The 16364-nt window shown below is 48.1% G+C and overlaps 1 protein-coding gene across 3 annotated transcripts in view; it reads right to left on the reverse strand.

Annotated features, from left to right (window-relative positions):
* The window catches only part of cfap221 (cilia and flagella associated protein 221), a 263176-nt gene that overhangs the window by 32872 nt on the left and 213940 nt on the right, over positions 1-16364 (reverse strand). For all 3 annotated transcript variants that reach the window (XM_038789818.1, XM_038789819.1, XM_038789820.1), the window contains exons 21-22: positions 12426-12578; positions 8547-8647 (exon numbers count right to left, since the gene is read on the reverse strand). In XM_038789818.1, coding sequence (XP_038645746.1) covers positions 8547-8647; positions 12426-12578 — 254 coding nt within the window. The remainder of the gene's footprint in view (positions 1-8546; positions 8648-12425; positions 12579-16364) is intronic.

A 16364-nucleotide genomic window follows, 5' to 3' on the forward strand; every position in this document is an offset into this window, starting at 1 on the left:
CAAAGTTCAATTTTCTCACAGAATTTACAGTGCAGAAGGAGGCCATTCGGCCCATCGAGTCTGCACCGGCTCTTGGAAAGAGCACCCTACCCAAGCCCATACCTCCACCCTATCCCCATAACCCAGTAACCCCACCTAACACTAAGGCCGATTTGAACCCTAAGGGCAATTTAGCATGGCCAATCCACCTAACCTGCACATCTTTGGACTGTGGGAGGAAACCGGAGCACCCGGAGAAAACCCACGCACACACGGGGAGAACGTGCAGACTCCACACAGACAGTGACCCAAGCCGGGATTCGAACCTGGGACCCTGGAGCTGTAAAGCATTTGTGCTATCCACAATGCTACCATGCTGCCCCCTGGCTTATAACTTATTTATCACCCAATAAATTTTGATAATTGTACTTCCCTATTTTGTGTGCAACATTTACTGAGTTGGCTGTCAAGTATTAAGTATTGGGAGGGAGTAGCAACAGGACAGTTCAGCCACTGTTCAGGAGATGTGTTGTCTTTGGGTGTAGCCATCCAGAAAATTCCTACAGTGCATAGATAGATAGATAGAACAGTACAGGACAGAACAGGCCCTTCAGCCCTCGATGTTGTGCCGAGCAATGATCACCCTACTCAAACCCACGTATCCACCCTATACCCTTAACCCAACAACCGCCCCCCCCCCCCCCCTCTCTAACCTTACTTTTTAGGACAGTACGGGCAATTTAGCATGGCTAATCCACCTAACCCGCACATCTTTGGACTGTGGGAGGAAACCGGAGTACCCGGAGGAAACCCACGCACATACGGGGAGGACGTGCAGACTCCACACAGACAGTGACCCAGCCGGGAATCGAACCTGGGACCCTGGAGCTGTGAAGCATTTATGCTAACCACCATGCTACCGTGCTGCCCCCTTATCACCCACGGCAGGAGGCCATTCTGTCCATCGAGACTGCACTGACCCTCCAAAAGTGTACTCTACCTGGGTCCAGGTCAGGCCTTCTCTGCTCCAAGAACAATTGTAGTTTGTCTGATCTCTTGAGATTACTGAAGTCCCTCAGCTTAGGCTGCTCCAAATGGAAGGGCAGAAAGCTTCCATCCTAATTGGCTCTGGATTTAACTGAAGAACTGTCCAAAGAGTGCCAACTGGATCAGACTGCAGAAGCCAAGAGTGAGACACTACAAACTGCAGCCTGGCCTTCAAGATTCAGAGCTGCTTGAGTTCATCCAATAAAAGTCATCTGAAGTGTACTCAAAGGAAGTTCTGCAGTTTTCCACCTTCCAAGCTGCAGCCACTGGGGAAACTGTTCAAAGGAACTTTTGAACAAGGAAAGTATTCAAAGGAGTATTCAAAACAGGCACTAAGAGCTGGCACAAGGAACATTCTTCATTATTTTTCTAAACTATGAATTGAAATGCAATTGATTTGATGGGTAAATTTGTTTTTGTTCTGGAGTCGGTGTTGGCAGTTTTGCCCGAAAATGCTCCTGTGAAGCACTTCAGAACAATTGTATGACATTAATGCCGCTTTATAAATTAAAAGTGTTGTTAGTGGTAAAGTGAGGGCAAAAACCATACGCATGAACAAAAGAAAGGCAATTGGATAGTACTGGTAAGGAAAGTAGAAAAGATTATGGGACAGTTGACATTGTGGGGTTAGAACGGCTGATTTTGATAAAGTATCCCTAGGTCTGCCTGCTGGAGACATGATGGTCACTGACCCTGTTCTTCCTGTTCCTTCTCTTCTATTTTTTTTACTTGTTGTTGCCCAGGTGGTCATTCAAGGTGATGAAGTGGTGAAATGAGCAGCAGTTGGAAATGACTTGGAATACCCCCTCATGGTGTGGTGCAAAATACCTCTGGAATGGTGCAGCCAACAGAAATATTGCTTGACCTTGCTGATTGCTTTGCTCAATAATGTTTCCTGAGCCATGGCTATAGTTGTAGATCAGATGTGGCTGGGATCCCTTCTCATCAATTAGCCAGCCGGCAAGTTGGCTGCATGGTTGAAATAAAGGTGACACAGAGGATGGAAGTGATGATCAGCAATGAGCTCTTAACTCGAAATGTGGCAGGAAAGACGAGTGTGACATGCACTAATTCAAGGTGTCTTTCACAAAGTGCCACATTGGCATTTCTCAAAACTCCCAAATCATGCCTTCAGTGTAGCCATCCCCCAAACACTTGTTCCTGCAAATTCATGCTCAGTTTTTCCAAATACCTTTTATTTCTATCTTATGATTGGCTCCACTCTACTTCAACAGATGACAAATATAATGATTAAATCAACTATAGGGGATTATTTTGTCTGTTGTGTGGTGTGTGAATATTGCCCGTACTATTTAACATGGTTTCTTTGTAACAGTTGGTCTTGCGTTGAATCAGCCAATCTTATTTAAGATGCCTCAAAGAGCCAATAACGTACTTTTGGAAGCACATTCACAATTTTTATGCTGGCATTCAATTTGCAAAGCCCCAAATGTCGAATGAAGAAATTACCAGGTAGTTTGGCAGCATATGTACAGAGAGAAAAAGGGGGCTATTCGGCAAGATTTAGGATGTATAGGATGGGGAAGGAAACTGCAGGGGATGGGTACAATCGAAATGTGGAGCTTTTTCAAGGAACAGCTACTGTGTGTCCTTGATAAGTATGTACCTGTCAGGCAGGGAGGAAGTTGTCGAGCAAGGGAACCATGGTTCACTAAGGAAGTTGAAGCACTTGTCAAGAGGAAGAAGAAGGCTTATGTTAGGATGAGACATGAAGGCTCAGTTTGGGCACTTGAGAGTTACAAGTTAGCCAGGAAGGACCTAAAGGGAGAGTTAAGAAGAGCGAGGAGAGGACACGAAAAGTCGTTGGTTGATAGGATCAAGGAAAACCCTAATGCTTTCTATATGTATATCAGGAACAAAAGAATGACTAGAGTAAGATTAGGGCCAATCAAGGATAGTAGTGGAAAGTTGTGTGTGGAATCAGAGGAGATAGAGGAAGCGTTAAATGGATATTTTTCGTCAGTGTTTACACTGGAGAAAGACAATGTTGTCGAGGAGAACACTCAGGTTCAGTCGACCAGGCTAGATGGAATTGAGGTTCAAAAGGAGGAGGTGTTAGCAACTTTGGAAAATGTCAAAATAGATAAGTCCCCTGGGCCAGATGGGATTTATCCTAGGATTCTCTGGGAAGCCAGGGAGGAGATTGCTGAGCCTTTGTCCTTGATCTTTATGTCGTCTTTGTCGACAGGAATAAGTGCCGGAAGACTGGAGGATAGCAAATGTTGTCCCCTTGTTCAAGAAGGGGAGTACAGACAACCCTGGTAATTATAGACCTGTGAGCCTTACTTCGGTTGTGGGTAAAATGTTGGAAAAGGTTATAAGAGATAGGGTTTATAATCATCTTGAAAAGAACAAGTTGATTAGCGATAGTCAACATGGTTTTGTGAAGGGTAGGTCATGCCTCACAAACCTTATTGAGTTTTTTGAGAAGGTGACCAAACAGGTGGATCAGGGTAAAGCGGTTGATGTGGTGTATATGGATTTCAGTAAGGCGTTTGATAAGGTTCCCCACGGTAGGCTATTGCAGAAAATAAGGAAGTATGGGATTGAAGGTGATTTAGCGGTTTGGATCAGTAATTGGCTAGCTGAAAGAAGACAGAGGGTGGTGGTTGATGGCAAATGTTCATCCTGGATTTCAGTTACTAGTGGTGTACCACAAGGATCTGTTTTGGGGCCACTGCTGTTTGTCATTTTTATAAATGACCTGGAAGAGGGTGTAGAAGGATGGGTTAGTAAATTTGCAGATGACACGAAGGTCGGTGGAGTTGTGGATAGTGCTGAAGGATGTTATAGGATACAGAGGGACATAGATAAGCTGCAGAGCTGGGCTGAGAGGTGGCAGATGGAGTTTAATGCGGAAAAGTGTGAGGTGGTTCACTTTGGAAGGAGTAACAGGAATGCAGAGTACTGGGCTAATGGCAAGATTCTTGGTAGTGTAGATGAACAGAGAGATCTCGGCAATCAAGGTACATAAATCCCTGAAAGTTGCCACCCAGGTTAATAGGGCTGTTAAGAAGGCATATGGTGTGCTAGCCTTTATCAGTAGGGGGATTGAGTTTTGGAGCCACAAGGTCATGCTGCAGCTGTACATAACTCTGGTGCGGCCGCACCTGAAGTACTGCGTGCAGTTCTGGTCACCACATTATAGGAAGGATGTGGAAGCTTTGGAAAGGGTTCAGAGGAGATTTACTAGGATGTTGCCTGGTATGGAGGGAAGGTCTTACGAGGAAAGGCTCAGGGACTTGAGGTTGTTTTCGTTAGAGAGGAGAAGGCTGAGAGGTGACTTAATAGAGACATATAAGATAGTCAGAGGGTTAGATAGGGTGGACAGTGAGAGTCGTTTTCCTCGGCTGGTGATGACCAACACGAGGGGACATAGCTTTAAATTGAGGGGTGATAGATATAGGACAGATGTCAGAGGCAGTTTCTTTACCCAGAGAGTAGTAGGGGTGTGGAACGCCCTGCCTGCAACAGTAGTAGACTCGCCAACTTTAAGGGCATTTAAGTGGTCACTGGATAGACATATGGATGAAAATGGAATAGTGTAGGTCAGATAGGCTTCAGATGGTTTCACAGGTCGGCGCAACATCGAGGGCTGAAGGGCCCGTACTGCGCTGTAGTGTTCTATGTTCTATGTTCTAAAGGAAACGTTTTAAAATATTATTTTGGGAGGGATTGGTGGGGTGTTCCTCAATGGCCACATTGGTGTGAGATTGCGGCCCGTATTTAATGGCACTTAGTGCCAAAAATGACCCCCACGAGCTTCTCGCCATCCGATTTGTCAGACTCGCATCTCAATATCTTGCCACTAACAAAGGGGAGCTGCTTGTAAGCGCTCCCTCCACCACTCACTCCCAGTCAAGCATGGCAGCGCACAGACCTACTCCTTGCGATGGGGGTGCTGACCTGGCCAGCTTCTCAATGCTGTTTATGCAAGAGGGGACATCCTGTCCCCCCAAGTGATTCGGAGGATCAGCTTCAAGGTCAGCAATGCCTCCTGGGAGGCAGTGACAGTGGCTGTCAGTTGGGGCAGTATGACAAGCAAGACCCCAATCCAATATCGGAAGAATACCAACAAGCTCCACCAAGCTACAAGGGCAAGTTACCATCTCTCTCCTGGCATCAGTTCACCCTGCCACCCCTCAAATTCCTGTACCACCTCCTCATCCACAAATCACTGGCTGACACCTCTCACCCTTCCCATATCTAATCCTCACACTTGTTCCTCCGATCCGCTGGCACCCACCAGCATAACCCTTTCTAGTCCAGGTGCAGTGCCCACACATGCCACTGGCTATAGAATCCCTGGCCCATCAAGCGTGCAGCTCACAAAGTCCTCTCTTTGTCCCCGCAGGAGAGGATAGCCCATGGTAAGTGGGAAAGGGCCAAGGGCCCTGAAGGCTTTCGGAGGGGGGTGTACTGCAGGCCACCACCAGAGTGGTCCAGGCATCAGAACAACATTTTGAGCAGTCTGATACACCCATGAATGAGAGCATGGATGGCACCTTGGGCATCTGTCCCACGCCTCAGTACTGGACAGTACCTCAGCGGGTGCCCCTTGTCCAGCAAGAGTCAACTCATCATCCTGGGCTGGTATCTCTGAATGCCCCAGGATGTAGCAGCGGTCAGGCATGCTCCCTGGGTAGAGGGCACACAGTTAAAAAAAAATTTGTTCATGGGACATGGGCGTCACTGGCTGTGCCAGCATTTATTGCCTAGCCCTAATTACCCTTGAGATTAAGAGTCAACCACATTGCTGTGTGTCTGGAGTTACATGTATACCAGACCAGATGCGGATGGCAGGTTTCCTTCCCTAAAGGACATTAGTGAACCAGATGGTTTTTTATGACTATCGGCAACGGTTTCATGGTCATCATTAGATTTAATTCCAGATTTGTATTGAATTCAAATATCACCATCTGCAGCGGCGGGAACATTACTCTGGGTCTCTGGTTTCCTAGTCCAGTGACAATACCACCATGCCACGGCCTCCCATGCAGGTTACAGAGGCAGTGGTCACACACATTCTCAACATTCCTGTTAACTAAGGGCACTCCCTGATGTCCCAGTGCGTGCAAGGTACTATATGCGTGACATCAATTGCTACCTGGACTTTGGGCAACCAGTGATGGCAGAGAATCCTGCAGCTTGAGCATAGAATCTTAGAATAGAATTTACAGTACAGAAGGAGGCCATTCAGCCCATAGAGTCTGCACCAGCTGTTGGAAAGAGCATCTTACCCTCCACCCTATCCCTCTTTATCCCCGTAACTCCACCTAACTTTTTTTTGGACACGAAGGGCAATTTAGAACAGCCAACAGCACATCTTTGGACTGTGGGAGGAAACCGGAGCACCCGGAAGAAATCCACGCACACATGGGGAGAACGTGCAGACTCCACTCAGACAGTGACCCAAGCCAGAATCGAACCAGGGACCCTGGAGCTGTGAAGCAATTGTGCTAACCACTATGCTACCGTGCTGCCCACGGTATCTGCACCTTGGTGGGCTTGGTCCAGTTCAAAGGTGATGTAGTTGGATACCTGGGCATACAGGGTATCCGTGACCTCTCGGATGCACCTGTGGGCTGTAGCTTGTGAAATGCTGCACAGGTCCACGCTCGAGCCCTGGAATGAGCTGGTTGCTTGAAAGATCAGGGCTGTGGTGATCTACACGGCCACCGGGAGTAGGTCTCCTCCTCCTCTACAGTCCGCGAGGATGTGGCACAGATGTCCCTCTGACTCTTTGTTGAGACGGAGTCTGCTGTGACACATGCTGTCCGTCATCTCACCGAAAGACCAACAATGCATGTATACCGTGGGCCATCACTGACCTCCTTTTGGTCATTCATGAATCTGGTAACTGCGGGGAAGAAGCTGTTTTTGAATCTGTGCGTGTTCTCAGACTTTTGTATCTCCTGCCCAATGGAAGAAGTTGGAAGAGTGAGTAAGCGGGTGGGAGGGGTCTTTGATTATGCTGCCCGCTTTCCTAAAGCCGCGGGAGGTGTAGGCAGAGTCAATGGATGGGAGGCGGGTTCGTGGAATGGACTGCGCAGTGTTCTCGACTCTGTAGTTTCTTGTGGTGTTGGGCCGAGCAGTTGCCATACCAGGCTGTGACGCAGCCAGATAGGATGCTTTCTATGGTGCATCTTTAAAAATTGGTAAGAGTCAATGTGGACATGCCGAATTTCCTTAGTTTCCTGAGAAAGTATAGGCGCTGTTGTGGTTTATTGGTCGTAGCATCGACGTGAGTAGAGCAGGACAGATTGTTAGCAATGTGCACACCTAGGAATTTGAAGCGGCGAAGCATCTGTAAGGAATTGGAGAAGGACATAGACCAAAAATCAAGGCTTCCACCCCGGGACCCAAAATTCCCCATGCCTCCCCCACCTCTGCATGCCCGCCTTCTCTCAGAGTGCCATCTATCAAGCCAGTTGTGTTGCCAAACCTTGCTCTGCACACTCACTCCCAGCCAGATCAAGGAGGTCCTACACGCCAGACTCCAGATCCATGCGGGATCCTTAGTGAGACCGTGCTCAGGTGCCCTCCCTGACTTACCCTTTGTTCATGAGAAGATCCCCAGTGCTGAAGGCCTGCTCTGTAGTATTTGACTATTGGCAACTGCCTCTATGGTGCTGACACACTCCAGAGTTCAGGCACACTGTTCAGGCATCAAAGTTTGATTGAAATGCTATGCACTAATCATCCTCTGAGACATGGCATCAGTGAGCCCTCGAGAAGCCACTTGTGAATTGAGGAGTGTGAAGTGCTCTCCAAACTGACAAGGCCAATTCCTCATTTGCAATAGCCTTCAGCTGTGAAGCTAAAAGCTGCTCACAGTCAAAGGAAGTTAAAGTGACTTTCAGCATAGAAGCAAGAGCAGGGCTGTGTCCTGGAAATGTTTGGTAGGACAAACAGGCTGCAGCTGTGGATATCCATTATGGGTCTCTACAATATTTAAAAAGATGACTTGAAGGTCTCACTGACGCAAAGTCCCTCAGCAACCAACATGCCCCTCCACCCCCCCCCCCCCCTGCCAACCATGGGCGACCCCTGACCTACAACGCTTCAGCCTCCCGAGCAAGCCCAAACATTTTGAGACAAATATGACTCTTCTTCAAGTGTTTTTATTCACACATATTGCCAGACCTGCAGAGTATGTCCATCACTTTTGATTTTGATTTCAGGTTTCCAGCATCTGCAGTATTTTTGCTTTTAATTATCAGGCGATGGCTGTTGTGGAAAGAAGGCTGACCAGGGCAACATGGGATCACCCCACTGTTGTTAAACTGGTGTCATGGGATCTTTATGCTCATTTGAGTCGGCAAATTGGTTTTGGTTTAAACGTTAAAGGGATTCTTCTTTGTGACCAAACTGGATATTTACATGACAAAATAAGGAATATATCTGAAGTTTATTTTTGATGTTGTTTCTTCTAAACTGTTAAAAGTAAAATGAGACGGTCCAGCAGTCCACCTACCTAAAGTTTTATTAATACATACCATCGTGGCGTCCATATATTGCTTAGAAAGTCAGTGTTGGATAAGGATGTGAGAACAGCAGGAGGAAACCTCTTCCAAGACATTAGACCTTTTATCATTTCCTGTTTGAGCAAGAGCAAAATGGTTAATAGGTCTGGTATTATGTCTTCTATAATCACTATTCAGACTTGATATAATTTAACAAAACCATCAGCAGTCCATACATAAAATTTTATTTTGGTATATTTTTTATTACATTAGCAATTATATGATATCAATACAATAAGGAGATCTACTGATACCTCAGCAAATTTACTCCATCACCGACGAACAGTGGGAGCCGTTTGTACCATCTACAACAGTGTTCTACAAACTCAGGCACGACCCGCGGGTGGGTCATGGGCGGGTGTCTGGAGGGTCGCAGAGCCGTTGTCTGCGGCTCTCCCGATCGCGCAAATCCCCACGCAGCAGCCAACTTTTAATAACGCTGGCTGCAAGCGGCCATTAAAATGGGGGCACCTCATCCTGGGGACCGCACCCCTGAGCGTCAGGTGGCCCCGCTGCTCCCCCACGACCCCCATCCCCGCCCCAAACACACCGGCCTCTCGGCAGGGCTGCTCCCCTTCTCTGCCCGGATCAGCCGCCCAGCCCAGGTGGAATTAAGGAACCCTCCCCAGCCCCAGTGTGCCCCCCACCCCAGTGCCCTCTACCCCACCCCCAGAGCCCTCTACCCCCACCCCCAGCTTGCCCCCTCCCCCTATGTGCCCTCTCTCCCCCCCACTCCCACCCTGCCCTCTCTCCCCCCCCCCCCCCCCCCCCCCCAGTTCCGGGGGGGGGTTATTCATTTTATTTCATAGATTTAATTTTTATTTTTTTCATTTATTTTATTAAAATTTTTTTTAGGAGTTCGGGGGGGGGGGGGGGGGGGGGGCACGGGGTGGGGACTTATTTTATAACATTTTCCAGGGAAAAAATGCATAACTTTGGACAGATGGAGGATTCATACTTTCCGACACTGGAAGGCTTCACCTTCATCCAACAGGTTTCATTGGAGGAGCGTGTACGAGGGCCAAAGGGACCAAAACCACTTCCTCCATTTTTATCAGCAGCAAACAAGGTAATAGAAAATGGTGGGTCGCTTAGGTCGGCCGGAGTGGGTCGCTCAGGTCGGCCGGTGTGGGTCGCTCAGGTTGGCCAGCGTGGGTCGCTCAGGTCGGCCGGGTTTGGTCCTGAAGGTTGGCCGGTTGGTAAAAAATGGGTCCCCGGAAAGACAAAAGCAGCAGATATCTGGGAACCCCACCACCTGAAGGTTCCCCTCCAAGTCACTCACCACCCCGCTGTTCCTTTACTGTCGCTAGAGCAACATCTTGGAACTTCCTTCCTAACAGCACAGTGGGTGTACCTGCACCTCAAATACTACAGTGGTTCAAGAATGCAACTCATCACCACCTTCTGAAGGGCAACTAGGGATTGGCAATAAATGCTGGCCTAACCAGAGACGCCCACATCCCATAAATTAATTTTTAGAAACATACTCAGAAATCATCAGTCACTGATGCTCAGTTTTGGTTTCACTAGGGCTTCTTGGCTCCAGACCTCATTACTGCCTTGGTCCAAACATGGACAAAAGATCAGAACCCAAGAGGAGATGCAAGAGTGACCGCCCTTGACATCAGGGCAGCAGTCGATTGATTGAGGCACCAATGAACCCCAACAAAATTGAAGTTATTTGGAATTAGGAGGAAATTCTCCACTAGTTGGTGTCATACTGACCACAAAGGAAGGGAGATGGTTATGGTTGTTGGATGTCAATCACCTTTACCCTGAGCAACTTCTGCATCAATGTCCTGGGGCTATGTCCTAGGCACAACCACATTCAATTTCATAAGGTCAGAAGTGGGGATATTCACTAATTGTTGTAGTGCTCAGTACTATTCACAACTCCTTAAACACTGAAGCAGTCCTTGCTTGCATGCAACAAGGCCTAGATATTCAGGCTTTGAATGAAAATTGGTAATTAATGTTCATGTTACAAAAGTGCCATTCGAAGACCAATTCGAAAATGAGAAAAGCTATCTCCCACTGACGTACAACATTATTACCAGGCTAGTTAGTGTTGGCTATGTGGGGAGTCTGAATAGACTCGGACCGTTTTCATTAGAAAGACCGAGGTTGAGGGGTGACCTTATAGTCTACAAGATAATGAGGAGCATGGATAGAGTGGATAGGCGGGCAGTCTTTCCCAGGTTGGAAGGGTCAGTCACCAGTGGGTAGAGGTTTAAGGTCCATGGGGCAAAGTTTAGAGGAGATGTGCGAGGCAGGTTTTTTTACGCAGAGGGTGGTGAGTGCCTGGAACGCGTTGCCAGGGGAGGTTGTGGAAGCAGATACATTAACGGCGTTCAAAAGGCACCTTGACAAACACATGGATAGGATGGGTATAGAGAGATATGGCACAAGGAAGTGCTGAGAGTTTTGACAAAGGTTGGTATCATGACCGGTACAGGCTTGGAGGGCTGAAAGGCCTGTTCCTGTTCTGCATTGTTCTTTGTTCTACCAGTGCTAACACCCCACCATCAAAATCCTTGGATTTACCATTAACCATAAAATTAACTGAACTAGACTAGACTAACCAACTGGACAATGGCTCAAGAGCAGATCAAAACCTGAAAATTCTGCAGCAATTAACTCACTTCTTGCCTCCCCAAAGCCTGTCCACCATCTACAAGGCACAAGTCAGGAGTGTGAGACTGTCCACATGCACACTTTTGATAAAAGACAAGAGGCTGAACACCATTCCGGACGAAGCAGCCTGCTTAATTGGCATCCCATCCGCCACCTTAAACATCACTCCCTCCACCACTGGTGTAGATTGACAGCTGTGTGCAAACTCACAATCTCAACCATTTAGATGGACAAGGACAACAGAGGCATAGGAACACCACCACCTGTAATTTCCCTTCAAACTCACACATCATCTTGATTTGGAGCTAATGGGCAGGATTTACCGACTACCCCACTGCATGTTTTTCAGTAGCGAGGATACCTGCCAGGAGGATATACCAGTCCCATCGTTGTCAAAGGGCTTTTGCATTGACTGTATCCCTTGCCACCTCAACCCGTGCGCCGGCATGGGACAGGAATTTCCCACTGGGGTGAACAGCCAGTAAATCCTGCCCGAAAAGGAATCTCCTCGACAGTGCAAAGCAGAGCTAATTTGATTCCGATTTCAGTCTTCACTACTTCTACCTCTTCAGATAGTAAGCAGGGCTGGAGAGGTGTGAATTGCTCCATCATATGTCCCACAATTGATTTGCTACCTTCACATTTGCTGCGCTGACTCTTGAATTTTGTCAAGAGTATTTGAAACCTAAATGGTCTTTGCAAAGATTGAGATTTATATTAAAAGTTAAAATAGCCTTTGAAATTACTACAGCATTTTCAATCCTGCTAGTAGACATTTATCCTTCAGAGATTGCATCCCATTAAATTTACTCATCATTCCTTTGGGGAATGCCATTACCAAATTTCTCCATCAATATCTTAGCATCACTTTGGCACATGCCAGAAGCTCATCCAGACTATGCAAAAGAAGTTAACGCCTCAAAATCAGGCAGGGTCAGCAAATTTACAATTGAACAAATGGTCAACTAATGTCCAATTAAAGACCAGTTAGAAAATCTAGCCAAGTGAGTTTTGGCAAGTTATTTAGAAGTACTTTCATTACAGGCAAGTGGGAATCTACTTCCATCTTAATTCCACACTTTCACACAGAATCAATGGCTGGTTAGGCTGCGTGATGTTCTCTTTTTCTTCTTTAGCCCAATTCGATAGAGTTAACTAAAAGTAATACAACATTGCAACAGAAATTTGTATAAAATATAAATCAGCACAAGGCCTTACATCTCGATCAATAAATTTCTTCTGAGTGCTGCCTTCATCGGCTTCATCTTTGCTGGTTGTGTGGTACCTTGGTAGAGGGCAGAGGTGATAATCCAGGTCTGTTTCAGCATATGAAAAGGGTCTTTTATGCACATTAAGATCAGGAACAGCATTCTAGCAAAAGACAAGAATAAACATTTTTTGTATTGTTGAATGAAATATAGGCATAATTTTGTTGTTAATTTATGTATCTATTTTTATATATCTTTATGTATCTTACAGCAACTTTTATCCAAAAATGTGTTTGTAGCATTTTAACCATCTGAAGTCTCATGTTGGGTTTTCTTTTTTTTTTAATAAACATTTTATTGAGGTATTTTTGGTATAGTAACAACAACAAAATAAACAATATACATGAAACCATAAACATAGTGCAAAAGCCGTTTACCTTTCGTTCAGGTCCCACCCTTATTACCCCCCTACTCTAACCTAAACTACTCCCCCCCCCCCTCGGTCTGCTGGTGATTAATTTTCCGCAAAGAAGTCGACGAACGGTTGCCACCTCCGGGTGAACCCTACCAGTGAACCTCTCAAGGAGAACTTAATTTTTTCCATACAGAGAAAGCTAGCCATATCCGATAGCCAGGTCTCCGACTTTGTGGGCTTTGAGTCCCTCCATACTAATAGTATCCGTCTCCGGGCTACCAGGGAAGCAAAGGCCAGAACATCTGCCCCTTTCTCCTCCTGGATTCCCGGATCTTCCGACACCCCGAAAATCGCCACCTCGGGACTCAGCGCCACCCTTGTTTTTAAAACCTTGTACATAACATCTGCAAACCCCTGCCAAAATCCCCTAACCATGTGGACATGGTTCGCTGGTCCTCCCGCGCATTTTGTGCATCTGTCCTCCACCCCAAAGAATCTGCTCATCCGGGCCACTGTCATGTGAGCCCAGTGAACAACCTTAAATTGTATCAGACTGAGCCTGGAACATGTTGCGGACGCGTTGACTCTACTCAATGCGTTTGCCCATAGACCATCCTCTGTCTCACCTCCCAGCTCCTCCTCCCACTTGCGCTTCAGCTCCTCGGTCTGCATCTCCATTGACCCCATAAGCTCCTTTAGATGTCCGAGACGCCCCCCCTCCCCTACCCACTCTCTGGAAATTACCCTGTCCTGAATCCCCCTCAGCGGTAGGAGCGGGAATGTTGCCACCTGTTTACAAAGGAAGTCTCGCACCTGCAGATACCTGAATTTATTTCCCCTCGCCAGCCCAAACTTTTCCTCCAGCGCCCTCATACTCGGAAAGCTCCCCTATATAAACATATCCCCCATCCTCTCAATACCTACTCTCCGCTATAACCGGAACCCCCCCCCCCATCCATACTCCCCGGGGCAAACCAGTGATTATTACAGATTGGGGCCCAGACCGATGCTCCCACTGCTCCCACATGCTGCCTCAACTGGCCCCAACTCTCATGGCTGCCACCACCACGGGGCTGGTGGAATACCATGCCGGCAGGAACGGCAGAGGCGCAGTTACCAATGCCCCCAGACTGGTGTCCTTACAAGAAGCCGTCTCCATACGCACCCATGCCGACGCCGACCACACCCTCCGCCCCCTCCCCCCACCATCACCCACTTCCTGATCATGGCTATATTAGCTGCCCAGTAATAGTTGCTAAAACTTTGCAGCGCCAGCCTGCCCTCTCCCTAACTCCGCTCAAGCATTACATAGAACATAGAACATAGAACAGTACAGCACAGAACAGGCCCTTCGGCCCTCGATGTTGTGCCGAGCAATGATCACCCTACTCAAACCCACGTATCCACCCTATACCCGTAACCCAACAACCCCCCCCTTAACCTTACTTTATTAGGACACCACGGGCAATTTAGCATGGCCAATCCACCTAACCCGCACATCTTTGGACTGTGGGAGGAAACCGGAGCACCCGGAGGAAACCCACGCACATACAGGGAGGACGTGCAGACTCCGCACAGACAGTGACCCAGCCGGGAATCGAACCTGGGACCCTGGAGCTGTGAAGCATTTATGCTAACCACCATGCTACCGTGCTACCCTACCTTCCTTACCCGCGGGGTCTTGCCCGCCCAGACGAAGCCCGTGATCACTCTGTTGACCCACTTAAAAAAGGACCGCGGAATAAAGATGGGGAGACACTGAAATACAAATAGGAATCTCGGGAGGACCGTCATTTTCACTGTTTGCACCCTCCCGGCCAGAGACAACGGCAGCGCGTCCCATCTCCATAAATCGTCCTTCATTTGGTCCACTAGCCAGGCCAGATTAAATTTATGCAGCCAGTCCCATTCCCACGCCACTTGGATGCCTAGGTACCCAAAACTTCCCCCTACTGACCTAAACGGCAGCTCTCCCAGTCACCCCTCCTATCCCCTCGCCGGAACCACAAACATCTACCTCTTTTCCACATTTGGCTTATACCCCGAAAACCGGCCGAATTCCCTTCATGATTTCTACTATCCTCTCTACTGGGTCAGAAACATATAGAAGCAGATCATCCTCATAGAGCGAAACCCTGTTCTCCACCTCTGGGGTCTCTGCATACCTCCTATCAATCTGTAATATCTCCTTTTACCAGTTGGTCCGTCTCTGCCCTGTCAACCTTCTCCCTATGAGCCCACCGCCTTCAGTACTTCCCAAACCACCGCTGCTGAAATTTCCCCCGTGTCATTGACCTGCAGGTAGCTCTGAATGTATTTCCTCAACTGCTCGCACACCCCTTCATCCACCAAAAATCCCACATCCAACCTCCAATGCGGGCATTGGTTAACATCTTTGCCAACCTGCAGGTCAACCCCGTGTGGTGCATGGTCTGAGATTGTAATCGTCGAATACACCGTGTCCAGTACCCCAGCCAGAAAGGCACTGCTCAAAATAAAGAAATCAATCCGGGAGTGCACTTAATGCACGTATGAGTAGAAGGAGAACTCCTTCACCCTCGGCTGCCAAAATCTCCATGGATCCACCCCCCCACAACACCAGCTCCATGAACCCTCTTAGTTCCTTTGCCATTGCTGGCACCCTGCCCGTTTTTGAGCTTGACCGGTCTAAGCCAGGGTCCATAACTGTATTGATGTCCCCTCCCATGACCAACCTGTGCGATACAGGTTCGGTATCTTTCCCAGCATCCTCCTAATAAACTCCACATCATCCCAATTTGGTGCATATATATTAACTAATACCACCTGCACCCCCTCTAGCTTCCCACTGACCATAATGTACTGGCCTCCCGTGTCCGAGACTATTCTACCCGTCTCAAACCCCACCCGCTTATTGATCAGGATCGCGACCCCCCTAGTCTTTGAATCTAGTCCCGAGTGAAACACCTGGCTGACCCAGCCTTTCCTCAGTCTAACCTGGTCTGTTACCTGAAGGTGTATCTCCTGCAACATTACCGCGTTCGCCTTCAATCCCCCAAGATGTGCGAACACACGTGCGCTTTTGGCCGGCCCATTTAACCCTCGAACATTCCAGGTGATCAGTCTAGTTGGGCGGCTCATTTCCCCCCCCCCCCCCGATCAGCCACCCCCTTTTATCGGCCTGCTTCCAGCCCGTTTTCCGTGCCTCCACCGGTCCATGCCCCACCCCCGACCCCCTCGCTGTCCCTCAGCTCACGTCCTTCCCTTGTCAGCAGAACATTCAACCCCCCCCCCCAGCAACAACACCCTGTTACCCAACCCCTTTCCTAAACCAAACATCTGCAAACACCCTCACTGCGCTTCAGAGAGCTAGCTCACCCAGCTAGCTTGGTGGTCCCCATCCCCGGCGCCAGATAGTCTCCCACTATTGCCCCCCCCCCCCCCCCCCCCCCCCGGCTCATACAAACAAACTCCAACATCAACAATCTCCACACAATTGCCCAACAGAAAAACACCAAGATCAAAACTAGCACACCTCCATCCACCAACAGTGCA

The sequence above is a fragment of the Scyliorhinus canicula genome, chromosome 2 (assembly GCF_902713615.1).
Source record: "Scyliorhinus canicula chromosome 2, sScyCan1.1, whole genome shotgun sequence".
NCBI classification, from domain to species: domain Eukaryota; kingdom Metazoa; phylum Chordata; class Chondrichthyes; order Carcharhiniformes; family Scyliorhinidae; genus Scyliorhinus; species Scyliorhinus canicula.